The sequence below is a fragment of the Hevea brasiliensis genome, chromosome 2 (assembly GCF_030052815.1).
Source record: "Hevea brasiliensis isolate MT/VB/25A 57/8 chromosome 2, ASM3005281v1, whole genome shotgun sequence".
Lineage (NCBI taxonomy): Eukaryota > Viridiplantae > Streptophyta > Magnoliopsida > Malpighiales > Euphorbiaceae > Hevea > Hevea brasiliensis.
In genome coordinates, this window is record NC_079494.1 from 94202418 (window position 1) to 94219237 (window position 16820).

The 16820-nt window shown below is 31.2% G+C and overlaps 2 protein-coding genes across 6 annotated transcripts; one reads left to right on the forward strand and one right to left on the reverse strand.

Moving 5' to 3' along the window:
- Positions 1-898: 898 nt before the first annotated feature.
- Positions 899-3478, forward strand: LOC110657465 (putative 4-hydroxy-4-methyl-2-oxoglutarate aldolase 3). Of its 4 annotated transcripts, none has more exons than XM_058136053.1 (3): positions 899-1086; positions 2022-2107; positions 2678-3478. In XM_058136053.1, the coding sequence occupies exon 3, from the start codon at positions 2700-2702 to the stop codon at positions 3198-3200; it is 501 nt and encodes a 166-aa protein (XP_057992036.1). In that variant the 5' UTR covers positions 899-1086; positions 2022-2107; positions 2678-2699; the 3' UTR covers positions 3201-3478. The 4 variants fall into 4 exon arrangements, with proteins under 4 accessions (XP_057992036.1, XP_021670367.2, XP_021670364.2 ...); XM_021814675.2 differs by having other exon boundaries at positions 2022-2069; positions 2680-3478; XM_021814672.2 differs by having other exon boundaries at positions 900-1086; positions 2022-2081; positions 2680-3478.
- Positions 3479-4798: 1320 nt separating this feature from the next.
- Positions 4799-13411, reverse strand: LOC110657467 (methionine aminopeptidase 2B). Of its 2 annotated transcripts, none has more exons than XM_058136068.1 (12): positions 13319-13411; positions 12712-12862; positions 12183-12219; positions 11976-12083; positions 11421-11520; positions 11194-11339; positions 11012-11103; positions 10781-10875; positions 9754-9850; positions 5960-6103; positions 5629-5846; positions 4799-5360 (listed from the first exon to the last, which is right to left on the reverse strand). In XM_058136068.1, the coding sequence occupies exons 2-12, from the start codon at positions 12860-12862 to the stop codon at positions 5250-5252; spliced, it is 1299 nt and encodes a 432-aa protein (XP_057992051.1). In that variant the 5' UTR covers positions 13319-13411; the 3' UTR covers positions 4799-5249. The 2 variants fall into 2 exon arrangements, with proteins under 2 accessions (XP_057992051.1, XP_057992049.1); XM_058136066.1 differs by having other exon boundaries at positions 13303-13409.
- Positions 13412-16820: the final 3409 nt, after the last annotated feature.

Here is a 16820-nt window from a genome sequence, read left to right on the forward strand (position 1 = left end):
ATTTTTAAAAAATAATATAATAAAATGTTAACTTTAATTAATAATAGTATTATATATTTTCATTATTATAAAAATTAAATAATTTAATTCATTATTAGTAATTTAATATATTTTTTTTATTATATTAATAAATAAAAAAATTATATTTATATATTTTTTAAATAATATTATTTTCTAATTAATCTAATATATTTTCTATAATCTAAATACATAAATTATGAGATAAAGCATTAAAATTTAATGAAATTTAAATTATTTTTTGAGTAAAATAATTTTATTACATTTTAATCGAAGTAATCATAGAAACTATTATTAATATATGTATAAAAAAAATTAAATAGGTATTTTAATTAATTACATCATAAATTAATTAAGAATTTATTATTATAATAGATAATTGTTTTTCAAATTAAATTAAATAAAAAAGAAATTTTAGTTAAACATTAATTAAATAGTGATAATTTATTTTATTTAAAATATAATTAAAATTTAAATTAAAAAATAAAAATTATAAATTATTCACACATAATATGAGCATAGTTGTCTTATATTTTAAAAAAGTTAATTTACATCTAAATAACAGAAAAATTGATAGCAAAAAGGCATGTATTATATTAATTTTATTTTAATTTGATTATAATTAAAATATAAAAAATAATTTATTACTAATATAAATAAAAAATAGTTGTTAATTCCTTTTTATGCTGTAATTACTTTTACCAACTGATTTTAATTTTAATTACAATTAACTTAAAAACTTTAATTAAAATTTGAAATAAAACAATATTATAGTTAAAAGATACCCACTTTTCTTTTTTTTTTTAAGCATTTACGCCAGAGAGAAAACAAGGGGCTCGAAGCCGCAACGAACTTGACAAGTGCTGACGTTATGAATGATGTAAAGTGATAATGGGCACACCAACCAACACTATGTTCTGCCGCCAATTCAAAGATTGGTATTATCTTTCTATCCATCTTTGCAATGCTCGCTTTCCACTCTCATACAAGAAAATATACAAGACACCGAGCCTTCTCCATCAAAACAACCCCTGAATTGAAGACTGACTTCTTGCTTTTTCTCCATTGGTAATTGGGTTCTTCTTACCTTGTTAAGTCTTTTGTTTATCCTTTTTCTTTTGATTTTAATTGTTGCAGCAAAATAGCTAATGGGTTGATAATCTTTCAATTTTTTTATTTATTAATTTTTATCTTAAACGGGTTGGATTGAATTGCTTTTATTTGTTCTCGTTGAATCTTTCTCTAGTCAATGAAGGGTTAGAAAGTTCTCCAATTGTTTTCATGCACAAATTTCTTCTTGGGTTTTGTTGTGAGAATAATCTTTGCCAATTGTCAGCAAAAGAGGTCCATTTGGGTTCCTCTATGGCAGGGAAATTTTGGAATAAATTATCTGCTATCAGCTATGGGTATCTCAATATACCCTAGAGGATTTCTTGTCAGTGCATTTTAGGGGTTTTGGACTAAGAATTTTGAATCTGTGCAGTGTTTGAGTGTTTGTAGTATAACACTAGAATTATTCGAGTAACATCATTTTCATCTAAATATTACTGGATAAGATTTTCTATTTGTCTTTACTATGGTGCTTTGAGGGTTTCATCAGCAGATATGCGAAGAGATTAGGATAGCACTTTTGTTATGTTATAGGATTTTTCTTTTGTTATTTTCTTTCTTCCAACTGGATTTCTTTTCTCCCTGCAAATCTTTTCATTCTTTTTTTTTTTCCTTTTTTTTTTCCTTTAAGAAACTTCTCAAGGAATTGAGTGTAAGCAATTTCTCTGGTCCATGAAAGTTGAAATAATTAGACTTATAAAGGTTCACTGTTAAAGTTTGTCCTGTCATATGTATGAATTGTACACTGGTGAATTTCCCAAATTTTTGCATAAGCATGTTGTCTATTTTTCCTCTTCTAGTGCTGTAGCATTGCTCATCTTGAATTAGGATAACACTATTTACATTTTCTTCACTAAATTTGAAGCTAGTAAAGTCACTTCTTCGTGTTGCAGATATCACATGACTGAGGAGCAGCAGTTGCTCTTGGGCAATAGGCTGGGGTTTGTTTTCAGGTCTTAAGTCTATATATTGCTTAGAAAGGAAAGTAATAGTATAACTACACACATTTACATAATGATATGATTCTCTGTTACTCCGTTATTCAATTAATGCATATAATATAAAGGATTGGTATATGGATCTGTGCATTGATTTATATATTACTGGTGTTTAGTGTTGAGCAATCATATGGTCTAATGAGTGTAGTAGATCCCAAGTTTGCTGCAAAAGAGTAAGGACCATTATATTTGCATAATGATGTATTTGTGGAATTGACAGTAGAGTGAGTGACAGCAGTGAGAGATTGTAAAAGAGGAGCACTAGAGTTCATAAAACTATGTATCTTTCTACTAGTCATTTGTAAGGAACGGCAATATATCATTAAAACTAATTTATACAGCCTTTTCAATGCATGAAAATTTAAATATCTATTGCTTCATATATGAGCTCCCTTTTTTGTCGTCGTTTCAGTGTTCTTTCTGGTTTGGCAAGCAAACTAGAAAATTTTGGAAATCAGGAGGATTATGTCTGGGAAGATTGACAAAGTTTAGATGAGCATGTTCTAGTATAGATTTTAAAATTGATGTCACAATGTATTTGACATTTTTACAGCCACATCAGCGGGGTAATAAATGGCTTTTGTAGCAACTGCCGAAGCTTGTGATTCAAATGCAGCCCTTTTGGCAAGTGGTGACTTGCGAGCTTTACAACCGATTTTCAAGAATTATGGCCAGAGTCGAGCATTCTCAGGCCTCATTGTCACTCTTAAGGTGTTTGAAGACAATGTGATAGTGAGGGAGCTTCTTGAAACTAAAGGTGAAGGAAGAGTTCTAGTTATAGATGGTGGGGGAAGCATGAGATGTGCTTTGGTTGGAGGAAATCTGGGACAATTGGCTCAAAATATGGGATGGGCTGGTATTGTAGTCAATGGTTGCATAAGAGATGTGGATGAGATTAATGGATGTGATATTGGGGTAAGAGCATTGGCATCACATCCCATGAAATCCAACAAGAAAGGCATTGGTGAGAAGCATGTACCTGTGCACATTGCCGGAACCCTGATTCGTGAAGGTGAATGGCTATATGCAGATAGCGATGGCATTCTTATCTCAAAATCTGAGCTCTTCGTTTGAATAACAACTGGGGCTTCAATGTCATTTTGCTCAGCTCAGCTCATAAGTTGAGAGGATTCCCCCAGGCCACCCATAAATCATTTTGTTCTTGTATGGCCCGTGGGGATAACATTTTTTCTCCATGATATGTCAAGCATTGTTTACATCAACAAACCATTTCTCAAAACCAACTTATTTATTATTGTGTTAGGATCTGATATTGGTTCTGCTTAGCCTATACACCAAACAAGTTACTATTTCTCAAAAGCAACTTAATTATTATGAGAATGTTTGATTTATCTTATGAAATTTAGCTAATAAGCTTTTAGTGTTTATAGGTTAATATAAATTTATAAGCATTTAAAATTTTAAACAATTACGAGTTTGATTAAAGTACTCATAAGTGATAAAAAAGTGTTTGGTTAAAGTACTTTTAAGTGAGTAATAAGTAATTGATGAGTAATTAATATATTTGGTAAAAAAATAACTGAGTACATCGAGAAATTCTTGTTTAGATCAATTGAAGATATAAACATATTGGATTTATGTATTAAATAAGTGAATTTGTAAAATTTTAATAATTAAATGAGGGTAATATAGTATAATATTTGATCAAAATAGTTTATAAGTATCAAAATAAAAATTTTATTTTTCTAAATTATAAATTTTGCTTATAAGTTAAAAAAAATATTATAAATAAATAAGTAAACTTATTTTTAAAACTTATAAGCTGGTTTGATAAATTAGCTTATAAATTAAAATAAATATTTTATATATTTCATATGATCCATATGATCTTATGGTCCTGTTCGATATTATTAACTGTTATAATAGCTGTTAGCTGTTTTTATAGCTGTCAGCCGTTAGATATTAACTGCCAGTGATTAGCTCTTTACATAGTAGTTTAAATTAAAAATGTTTAACAAAAATAACTATTGAATTAATAATATTTTGATTACGATCAAAACACTAAATATTACTTTAAAATTTTTTACTGAACAGGACATACCTTATAATTTTTCATCCTAATTGTCTGGTGATTGATTCATTTACTAGCTTCGACTCTTATGAATTGTAAATCCCCAATAGTTAAATTTCAGAACTTGTTAACATTCAACTCTTTTGCAAAATTGGAGTTTTCACACCTGTAATTCTCATAAAGTTTCATGCACATTGGAATTTTCTCGAACTTTTCAAATCCGATATGGTCTTAGAATCAATGAAATCAAAAAATCAAAGGTTTAAATTTCAACTGCATCCAAATCAAAAAACTAAAAAATATTAAATATATATATATATATATATAAAAAATTAATAATCTTTTATACATTAATATTAATATACTAAATTAATATTATATATATATATATATTATTTAATAAATATTAAATTTATGTTATATGATTAATAATTTTTAGAAATTTATATTACTATATTAATATCAAATTAAATATTAATATAGTAAATTAATATATATAATTTTGTATAGATTAAATTTAATATATTTACTTGTACAAATATATCATTATAGCACTTAATTAGTTTGTCTAATCACTTACCAAGAAATATTTACTTAAACCAACCATAAAAGAATAATGAAACACTACACAAACCAACCATAAAAGAATAATGAAACACTACGCCACCCTCAATTGTCTAAATTGTGCAAATAAATGTATTACATATAAACCAAGTAAGAATTTTACTATTCAAAGCACACAACTTCATGATTCATTAATTTCCAATTTTAAGGGTAACTCAAACCACAAACCAACCATAAACCCGATTCTCGAATTTTCCGATTGAACCCTCTTCATGATTGATCGTTCTCATCTTCAGGTGCCCTCCCTCCCCATTTTTCATTATTTACAAGGCAACTATGACAAAAGTCATCCCTGCAGTATACAAGTGTCGCAAAATATTGTTTCCATTTCTTTTTCTTCTGCTGAGATCCCAATCTCTTATTTTAAAAATAATAATAAGAACAACAGTTACAGAACAGACATCAACCATAAACTTTAGATTCAAATATTTTACATTTTGGTGGTGTGACAACAAACAGGACCCAGACTAATAATCATCTCCTCTTGATATAACTTCCTTGCAAGTTGGCCGTAGCAAGATAGTATGCTCAAACTGGGATACCCAACTGCCCTTAATATCGCATAGAGGAGGACATGGCTGCCAAAAACAACACAGAAGAACAAAGACATCAGGAAGGAAGAAAGATAGAACTTCGTAAATTGATCACAGAATCTTATGATGAAAATGAGGTAAATCTCTCTGCAAAATCTTTGAAAAACATCAATCATCTGCACTAAACAGCAATACAAATAGATATAGGGGATACTATATTTACTCCAGTCAAAACTATTCACTTATCATAAAGGAATTTGAATTTCAAAAGCACTGATAGATGGGAAAGTTAGAGCAATTTTTTGAGGAATACCTGAACAATTCCAGCATCACATAAATTCTTTAATGCCATCAAATATTTAGTTTCCCCCAGGCGGTCTAAATATCGTCTACAGAAAGCCAATGTGGAGAAGTTCTTGTTGATTGTTGCTAACAGTTGCTTTGCTCTTGGTAACCTCAGTGGGATATGGCCAACATCAAAATTTTTCATGTAATGGCTGCACTCTAGATCTTCCCTGACATAGCCTTTTCCTACACAACAGAAAAGACTTGTTACTCTATAGGTCATGGTGCTAGGCTGCTAGCAGCCATCTCTATCAAAATACATAAATAATAAATTCCCTGACAAATGGAACAACTGATACCTGTTGATGCAAATGTTTCAATTGCAAAGAATTCACCCTCTTCCATTTTTGTCTGCTCCCCTCCTTTAACTATTGGAACTGATTTTTCGGCATGGACATGATAACGACAAATGCTGTGTCCATTCAAGTTGCGAATGCTTTTAACTGCCAATGGCATTTTAAGTTCATGTCAAACACAGACAAGTATGCATGGGTTATTCAATAAAAATTCACAGATCTTAGTACTATGAACAAATTCATTGTCTAATGACAAAGATACAACATTGAACTACCGAAGTGCTTTTGTTTCCAAAGTGCAACAGAATGTATACAAGGGACATCCTCTTTTCAACACCATATTAAAGTGATATAGCTAACCTAGATTATGATATTGTTCCAGTTGTGCCAAAAAAAACAATATCAAAATTTCAAGCTTCAGCAATAGAAGAAGTACGGATAACGGAAATACAATGACTGCATTGGTAATTGGTAAAACAGTCTGGTAAAATTACAATTCTAAGGTTATAGACACTACAAACCAGATCACATGACAAAGGGAGAAGAAACGTAAAACTTTGGATATCAAGCTTATCATTACCTCCATCCATCTTTTGAAGATCAAAGAAGCTATTCATCAACGTGTCTAACTTGTTATTCAGCTTAGCACTAAACTGTTCATAGAAACTTAGTGGAAGAAACAGCTTGAACCAAAATAGTACCACCTCAAAATGGCATGACTAATGAGCAATATAGAATAATACAGAGTGGAAAGGAAATATCATAATTATATTTTTTAAATATATAATTATTTATTGATTGTAGAAAAATAATAGAACAGTCATTAAAAATTGTGTTTTCTTTCTTTATATATTTATTGGGTGTGCTTATTCACACTCAACTTCTTAAAATTCACTTCACTTTTTTTTTTATAAAAAATTTTTAGTTCAAACGCCAATACGAATTCAATAATATTAAATATAATATTAATAAACAAAATATTATAAATCATTAAAGATAACCCACAAGGAAATAAAGATCAGGATATAGCAGGAGCAATGGTTGGAATCCTTTGAAGGTCCCAGAAGGCAGGATGCATGCCAATTTGATATAACCATATCAAGAGGCCACAAACAAATTCTCCAACTTAATTCTGGCCATGGATCAAAGCAGTAGCATAATGGCTCAAAACAGCCATAATAGAAGAAAGGTTTGTTCCAAAAGTAATTTGAGAGATGGAGTAAAAAAGGTTTAATGGATTGCTGAACCAATTTTATGTTTATGAAAGAGAGAAAAGGAGGGACAGGCATATGAATTGGAGCTTTGAAAATATTACAGTTTTAGGTCAACGCAATATTAATTTAATAACTGATTTAGCACAATTTTAGTTAATGATACACACATTTGAGTTCACAATTATGGCTAATTACACCTTTTTCGTTATTTTTTTTTGGTAAATATAGAATCTAAAAATATTATTTTTTATCCATTTAAATGTTCTCCTGCACATCCATGCCTTTACAACATATTATTGATTTATAAAAGATTTTACTTTATGACCATAGCAAATGACAACTTCTAATTGGTATATGTTATTCATATATAACTATCTTCAGTATTGCAATCAGAGCATTCTGTAATTGTTTCCCTAAACAGCCCCATAGTTTTCAACTGCAATACCAAATAGAGACAACTCCAGTCATGGCCGAGTCCGGGTCCTGACTCAGAACCAGACTGGTCCAACCTGGATTGACCAAAACTGACCTTAAAACTGTTCCGAAACTGGTCGGTCCAATTCCAGGACAAAACCTTTTTTTCATTTTTTTTAAAAAAGAAAACAATTTCAAAAAATTTCAACCATTAGATTTTATCAAAAAAGACCAAACTTGAACCAAAACCGCAACCAGGGTGGACCCTTCGGTTCTGGCCCAGCTAGCCCTGACCCTTGAACCAGAACTGGCGGTTTCTGCTCAAACTGAACCGCTGTTCATGCCTAACTAACTAACTAACTAACTATATATATATATATATATATATAGAGAGAGAGAGAGAGAGAGAGAGAGAGAGAGAGAGGTTTCCACAGGATACCATATACAGTTTAGCAACCCGGATCAGCTCTATATTATATGAAGGTAGGCAAAATAAAGTTCACAACTCCGCCTATGAAATGCAGCACCAACTATGTTGCATGGGACAGAATGAATCATAGTTTTAAATATCTGCCATCACATTACAAAACAACTGCTATTTACAGGTTTCTGGGAGGTTCTGTTAAGGGCCGCAAAAATTGTAATATGTAACAGCTGTAATGACCATTACGTAATGGTAACAGCCCTTACTTAACAGTTAACAGGTAACAATTGTTACACACATGGGCTAATAGGGATTCTTTTTATTTGTGATGAAAAGAGGTAGAGACCTTATTTTGTTTCTAGTTAATACAGTTCTCCATCTGTTTCTCTCAAATTTCTCATCTCAAATTTTCCATTTTCACATATCTCCATTGTTTCAAATAAGATTATCAAATAGTGAAGGTTTATTTGAAGTGCAGGAAAGTAATTAAATATATACTTCTACATCCATATTGTTCTGATAGATGAGACACGAGAAGGAGTCAATAGAAAGCTAGAACTTTGGAGAAGTCCTCTAGAGTCAAAGGGTTTTAAGTTAAGTAGAACGAAGACAGAATACATGCATTGCAAGTTCAATGAGGGCCAAACTGGTGATAGGGAAGGAGTTAGTTTGAATGGAGTGATACTACCCCAAAGTAATCACTTTAAATATCTAGGCTCAGTCCTTCAAGTAGATGGGGGATGTGAGGAGGATGTTAGTCATAAGATTAAAGCTGAATGGTTGAAGTGGAGACATGCCACGAGAGTTTTATGTGATCGTAAGATTCCCAATAAATTGAAAGGAAAATTTTACCGTACAACCATACGACCGGCTATGTTATATGGTAGTGAGTGTTAGGCACTGAAAGAGTCGTATGCATCTAAGATAAGAGTTGCAGAGATGAGAATGTTAAGGTGGATGAGTGGCCATACTAGACTAGATAAAGTCCGTAATGAGAGTATTAGAGAAAAGGTAGAAGTGGTGCCAATTGAAGATAAGTTGAGAGAAGGGAGATTGAGGTGGTTTGGTCATGTGAAGCGTACACATACGGAGGCTCCAGTTAGACAAGTAGAGCACATTAGGTTAGAGGATAGAAAGAAAAAAAGGGGTAGACTTAAATTGACTTGGAGGAGAGTAGTACAACATGACCTAGAAGCATTACACATTTCTGAGGATTTAACCCAAAATCGTTTTAAGTGGAGAAAGCGAATCCATATAGCCGATCCCAAATTTTTGGGATAAAGGCTTAGTTGAGTTGAGTTGAGTTGAGTTGTATTATTTTAATTTTAAATTGATTAATTCTAATGATGTTTAAGAATGATGGATCTAATGCCTTTATTTGATGTATTTATGCGTATTATTTAGTTGTGTATCTTAATTTTAATAATATTTTTAAATAACTATTCATTTCATGAACTTTGCAAATTAAAAAAAAAAAATTACACAACGATAGGCGGTTACTGTTAAGTTATAACCATTACAAGTCTATTTTTGTTACCAGAGAATGCAGCGGCAATTCAAATCCATGGACTGAATGTCCATTAAAAATGAGAAATCCTAATTTAAATTTAACACAACATTATGCCTAATTAACTCCATGATTTCTGGTTGACAAACTGAAGCAGAAATTATCTAGTCAATGCAAATTTCCAGAGACCAACTACAAAAAATGTACACAACAGTTCAAAACTCAAATAATGCCATACCTGGAAACACCTTCCCATTAATTTCTACCTCATATGATTCCATGACCTCTTGGATGGCAGCACCAACATCACAAAGGCGCACATCAATCCCAGATTCCTGAAAAATCAAATGACAGTCAGCACATGGTCCTCAATATAATTGAGTGAGTACAAGGTAGTAACAGTGGTATAAGTTTCATAAACATTCATTTTAGAGTAAGAACTAGATTTAGTAAGACTTCTTACAAAATTAACAGATATATTTAGCCAGTACTTTTGCTTTTCCTTTTCCACTGGTAGGCCTCGAGGAAAAGAAAAGGAAAAAGAAGGATCCCTATAGTGTCTCCAAACAACTAAGAAGATGCTGCCCCATTTCCCTCTCTATCTTTCCTTCCAACTTTATTCACAAAACATACTGTTGGAGAACAAAAATTGACATTGAAGAAACCTAAAATCGTGAATCCACAAAAATAAGAGTTACCAGCTTTTGTTGCATTCTCTGCTAAGGATGAAGAGGGTACAAGTTTTGATTTGATTAAAGCAAGACAACAACATATTTGGTGGTATTTTGGGGCTTGGGAACAGTAGCTAATGTATTTGAGCAGCTATTTTAGAGGGAGAAAGTAAAAGTAAGAGGTGCAATTAAGATGAGAGAAAACTCATGCTTGGCATGCATGCTCTGAAATGTAATTTAAACACTCAAAATTCCACTCCCAAAGTCTGAAGGAAAAAAGTAAAAGCTAGATAAGGGAGTATAACTCTCAGAGAAAATCTAAAAAAAAAAAGAGAGAGAGAGGAAGAAGAAGAAGAAGAAGAAAACCTTCCATTGGAATGCAGGAATAAATGAATCCAATACTCCTAAACCCCTAGAGAACTGTAGACTTTATAATTAATTTGACATAAAGCTTTCCTCTTTCAAAAATCAATTAACAACAAAGTCCCCAACGGCTCAAAACTAAGAATCAGATGAAAACAGAAAATTTATTTTCACTGAATGCACAACAACCAAATAGATGGACTTAAACTGCAGGAATAAACGTGTGAGCACCTTGACACCAGTGTTCGTTGCCTCTCGTGAAGCTTCAAGTAGTGAGTCAAACATAGGATTGAATGCTACTGTAAATGCAGAGTCCACAATATACCCTAAAAATTCAACAAACACCCATTTACAATAAGGGCTCAGCCATAAAAGAACAGCAGAATGTTGTATCCACAGTTCAATTCTAACAAAACTTGGTGTTTTAAACACAGTGAAAAGTAGAAATGCAAGAGCTTTTACCATCAATATGGGTTCCAAAATCTAACTTCATCACATCATCATACTGAAGCACAGTCTTATCCCCTGTATTAGGGGTCCAATGAGCAGCAACCCTATCAATAAACAAGAATTTCAAAAAAAAAAAAAAAGTGCAACCATGAAAATAGATAGTAAATTCAATTATATCCTCAGAAGATATCTACCAGTTCAAAGAACATCCAGTAGGAAATGCAATGCCTGCTTGAAGACCATTCTCTGATATTAGCTTACGAACTGTATTCTCCAAGGTCTCACATAAGTCGGTCATTAACATTCCAGGCTTCAATATGCCTTTGATGTACTTCCGAACCTAATACCAAGTAGGTAAAGAGTCAAGAAGATATCACAAAAAATTAAGCAGCATTAGTCATGCATAAAGCTTAATAGCAACCTGTCGATGAACTTCTGCTGCTTGGCGAACTGAATCATATATGGGCTTTTCAAGACGCTCCAACTCTCGCTTCTCCTCGGATGTAGTCCTCCATAAATTACTGAAACAAAAGTGCCCAGTTATTAGTTTAACACAGAAAGAGGATAAACTATAAATTCACTTGAAACACAAATGACGATACTAACTTGGAGATGGGAGTGGGGGAGACATTTTATTGATACTTGATAGAGATCATTTCGGTTGTCACATAATTGAAAAAAAAGAGGAAGATAACCATTTCTCATTCCTCAAACAAGTTCCATCAGTTCCTTTAGCATTGTAATAAGAATGGATTAAAGTATCAAATTATCAATTATTACTCATTGAGTTGAAGCTTCCTTTTACACACAAATGGTCAAGAATTTTGCTATTTCCCAAAAAAAAGTTTGAGCCTATACAGTTCTAAAATTGCTCAATCACAGATGATGATAAATGGCATTGCTTATACATTTTTGTAATTTTGTATATGCAGTGAATTACATGAGATTGTGGTCAGAGGAAACAACATATACTCACTCATCTTTGTATTGTTGAATTTCACCCTCAGGAAACTCCCCAGATGGAAAAAGCTCAATAACAGGAATAGAGGGTGGATCAGTCTGCTGTGGCAATTCCTTCTTTTTCCTGAGGAATAAAGATGAAACATTATTGATTAATAACTATGCAGTGAATAAGTTAACAAGGATGCTGTATCAAAGCAAGAAAACGACAAAAAGTCCTCACTTGCTTTTATTTTTCTTCTTTTTCTTCTTTGAAACTTCTGCAACAAAACAGTTTCCAGATGCATAAAAGTGCATACATTAGCAAAGTGTGGGTAAGTTTTGAGGGTGAAATCATTAAATCAGCCCTTTTATACTAAGAAATGTCACATTGAATATCACACAACAATCCTGAATCTCTCAATCAGAAAATTAACTAAAACAAATTAATACCCATAGAGTAAACACTACAATATTGAGAATGAGAACCACTAAACAATAAGTGAAAAACATCAAAAGCAATTGTATTTTATTTCTTCTATTACATGTGTCAAAGAAATTGACTTTTTCTCAGCTATGTGGTAATACCCCTCATGCTAAATCACACACAACATGTTCCTTGTCTATAAAAAACCTCATTAGCCAAATTTGACCAACTCTTTTTCTTGTTCGAAAGGTAGTTAAAAATAATTTCATAAAGACTAATTATTAACCAAAAACAAAAGAAATGGCGACTTAAAGAGAATTGATGAAGAAGCCTAAAAATTAATCACCTTTCCCGTCATCTTCATCCTTTTGTATCATAGAAGAAAGGTCAGAAGACTCATCATTCTCATTGCTTATTGAAGGTTCTGAAGTCCCATTTTCTTCTTTAGTCCCATTTTCTTCAACATGGACTTCTTTGTCCACCTTTTCAACTGCCATCTATGAAGACCCGTTTGCTTAAAAAATTAGCATGGCTTAAATAAATACAAACAAATTATCAAATGTTATAACAACAGATTTAACAAGAATAAGTAAATTCATAAAATGGCTAAAAACACGTGGAAAGCCATTCTTAAGTCCAGCAGACTACTCAAGGAAGAAAAAAAAAGTATTTAACCCTAAAGCCAAATACAAGAAGCATGAATTTCGAAGTCTTTTCAATTAAAAATTAAACTTTCTGCTTCCTGAATTGCCATTACAGGTGCAATCTTTGTGAATATAGCTCAGTCACGGAAAATTAAAACCACCACAGAAAAAAGGGGGATCAAAACAAAAACTAAACCAACTAAACATAAAAAGAAACGAAAGTACGTGAGAAAATATCTGAAGAAAATGAGAGAGAAATGTATCTGAGGTCAGAGAAAGTAAAGAAATTTTACCTGATCAAAACCATACCTTGAGAAGGGTCAGCAAGCAAGCAGGTAGAAAAGAAGAAGAAAAACTCCTCTTTCTTACTTTTTCCACACTGAATAACAACGGAAAGGCCAAACCCCATTTATGCCAGCCGATGGCTAAGAGCCCACCCCAAGAAAGCCCATTGTTAACCAGTTCTAAAATTAAAGCCCGGTAGCTATTGGGCTTCGAAAGCCTTCCCAATCCTTTAAGGCTAAATGACAAGCAAGTGCCTAAAAAATATGTCATTAGTTCCCTATCTTTTTTTCTTTTTTAGGAAAATAATTTAATCTTTAAAATTTAATTCAATTTTCACTTAGCAAAATGGCCGCTCAGTCATTCTTTTTTAATTTCAAAATAATTACTCTCAAATTTTATTTTACTAATAAAATATCCCTTTATTCAAATTTTAAGTTTAAATAATTATTTATTTTATATTTAAATAATTATATCTAAATAATATTAGAAATAATTATATTAAAACAATATATAGTTATATAATTTTACATTATAATTAATTATATAATTAAGATATTCAATTATTGAATTACTTAAATCATATATATATATATATATATTTGAATTCTAAATAGTATGTTTTTAAAATTGTTAAAATAGTTAATAAATAAATAATATGCTTTATTAAATTCCTAATTTTTATATTATAGTTTTTAATTTAATAAAATAATGAATTTTATCTATATTGCTAATTTAAATGAATGAATTTTATCTATAGTGATAATTTAAATAAATAAATAAATATATATATATATTTGAATTCTAAATAGTATGTTTTTAAAATTGTTAAAATAGTTAATAAATAAATAATATGCTTTATTAAATTCCTAATTTTTATATTATAGTTTTTAATTTAATAAAATAATGAATTTTATCTATATTGATAATTTAAATGAATGAATTTTATCTATAGTGATAATTTAAATAAATAAATAAATATAAAATTCTTTTAACATGAATTTTCAAAGAAACAGTTATACAAAAAAAATTTTATGTAATTTATTTTGACAATATATAGTTTAAAACTATAATTTATTTATAATTTATAATTATTCTCGTAATTTAGTTTTCATTTCATTTATGTATATAAATTATAATTAAATTCATCCTTTTATATTTATTAATATTGTTAATAAATAATCATTATAATAATTTTGTTATTAAATGTATATTAAATAATTGTGTAAAGATGTTTTATTTAATAAATAATTACTTAGATTTTATATTTTATATTTAAATAATTATTTATTAAAAAGAGATAAATAAATATTTAAATAATATTTTTATATTTAGATAGTCATATAGTAAAATGAATTATAATAATCAAAACATATAATTATTTAAATATAAAATATTTATAGCAAAATATAACTTTAGATGTAACATCTCATTGCTTGGTGGGATAGACTCAGGAAGGATAAAATGGGTTTAGATAAACCTTACCCCAACTATTATAATAATTTGGGTTAACCATTTTGAGTTCAATGATTTAGGGCTTGGAAGTTTTGATGCTTAGGTTAGTGATCTTATTACTAATGATAGTTATTCCTAGACTATTTTTCTTATTGGGACTGTGACACCCCTCACCTATCTACAGTGTAGCTAAGCAAGAAGTACACATTCAGTACCGAAGCACCCTATCTTATCCTGTCGTGTCCATTGTTAATTTTTAAACTTGTAGAAAACAAGTGGTAATATTTTTTTTATCACAATTTATTTCTGTGGAAACCCGGGCAGAACCTTCTCTGATTTATTGGCATCTGGTGGGTTCCAATAGTTATCTATTAAAAATAATTTTATATCTATATCGTTTTTCCATGTACCATATCATATCATTTCAAGAAAATGAAATTCAGTTCATTCATATGAAAATTTATATACAAAAACTACAAGCTTTATTTACAGTCCAAAATATAAATTCATTTAATTAAAATGTTTAAAATTAATATACATCTCATTATACATGAACCAAAATGCAAAACCTAAGTACATTGGGCCCTGCCAAAATAAACACTACTAAGGTGAGCTCTGGGTATGTGAGATATGGACAATCAGTAATCGAGTACTCTCGTGGCAACCGCCAGATTCGTATCCAGTACCTACGCAATGCAAAATCCAATGAGCAAATTGCTTTGTGGTGCATAATCTTAAAGCAGAATAACTAAATGATTTAAAATGATAATAATATGTGAAATTTCATAATTCTAGGTCAATTGTATATTTTAATTGCACTTTGGGAATAATTTAATTATCAGTATCTTATCTGTGCATTTATTTCTTGCTCTGTCTTCTAAAGTCATATCAGTGCCCACATAACCTATAATAGTCTATAAAGTTGGATACACGAGAGTGTCTATCCTGTATACAACTGTCATGTCAGACACAAGGCCAACGGTGTCACACCTTACCCCTCTGTAAGGCATAATATGATCCTGTAGAATATCTAATGAACTACCGAACTTCACCTACAGATAACTCATTAAGTACCCTACAAGGGATTTTAAAACAATTTTCTTATTTTTGGTAAGTGGTGAGCATTTTCTAATAGGTATTTAAAACATTTAGTTAAAATTAAAACTAGTTAATATTTTTGGTCCATTTTAGGGTTCTAAAGGCAGTTTTAGGAATACTCTACTCTTGTACTTTCAGCTGATAATAACCTGATCTTAGGTCAATTTTGGAGAACACAGCTGCACCCCTCAACTGATCAAACAAGTCATCAATGCAGGGGAATGGATACTTATTCTTTATTATCACCTTATTCAACTGCAGATAGTCAATGCATAACCGGAGAGTGCCATCCTTCTTCTTTACAAACAATACTGGCGCTCCCCAAGGTGATACACTAGGGCGGATGAAGCTCTTGTCAAGCAACTCTTGCAACTGTACTTTCAATTATTTTAGTTCTGCTGGTGCCATTCTGTATGGCGTTATGGAGATTGGGTCCACACCAGGCATAACATCAATTTCAAACTGTACCTCTCTTTCTGGAGGTAATCCTGGCAATTCATCAGGAAATACATTCGAAAAGTCACATACAGTAGGGATGTCCTTCAGTGCTGGACTCCCCACTTGGGTGTCTATCACTTGTGCCAAGTATGCTTCACACCCCTTTCTAATCATCCTTCTAGCTAGTGCAGCCGAAATGATGTTTGATGGAAGTAAATGCCTCTCCCCATGTATTACCACATCACCGTACAAAGGGAGACCAAAAGTGACTATCTTGATCTCTGATCAATCATGGCGTGATGCCTGGTTAACCAATCCATGCCCAAGATGATATCATACTCTCTGAAGGGCATTTCAATCAAGTCTGACAGGAAAACATGTCCTTGGATCACCAAAGGACAATCCCTATAAATTCTCTTGACCCGGACCTCTTATCCTAATGGACTAGTTACTAGCACTTCAAAACCCATTTGCACACATGAAACAGCAAGTGAACTGACTATGCTAGCACTAACATATGAATAGGTCAAACCCGGAT

Excerpts from the sequence above, each read along its gene's own strand:
- LOC110657465 (XM_058136053.1), top strand. The coding sequence starts at position 2,700 with ATGGCTTTTGTAGCAACTGCCGAAGCTTGTGATTCAAATGCAGCCCTT.
- LOC110657467 (XM_058136068.1), bottom strand. The coding sequence starts at position 12,862 with ATGGCAGTTGAAAAGGTGGACAAAGAAGTCCATGTTGAAGAAAATGGG. Across the intron at positions 10,876-11,011 it reads TTTTGGAACCCATATTGATG|GGTATATTGTGGACTCTGCA; the intron begins GTAAAAGCTCTT and ends TTGAATTTTTAG. Across the intron at positions 9,851-10,780 it reads CAACGAACACTGGTGTCAAG|GAATCTGGGATTGATGTGCG; the intron begins GTGCTCACACGT and ends TTGATTTTTCAG.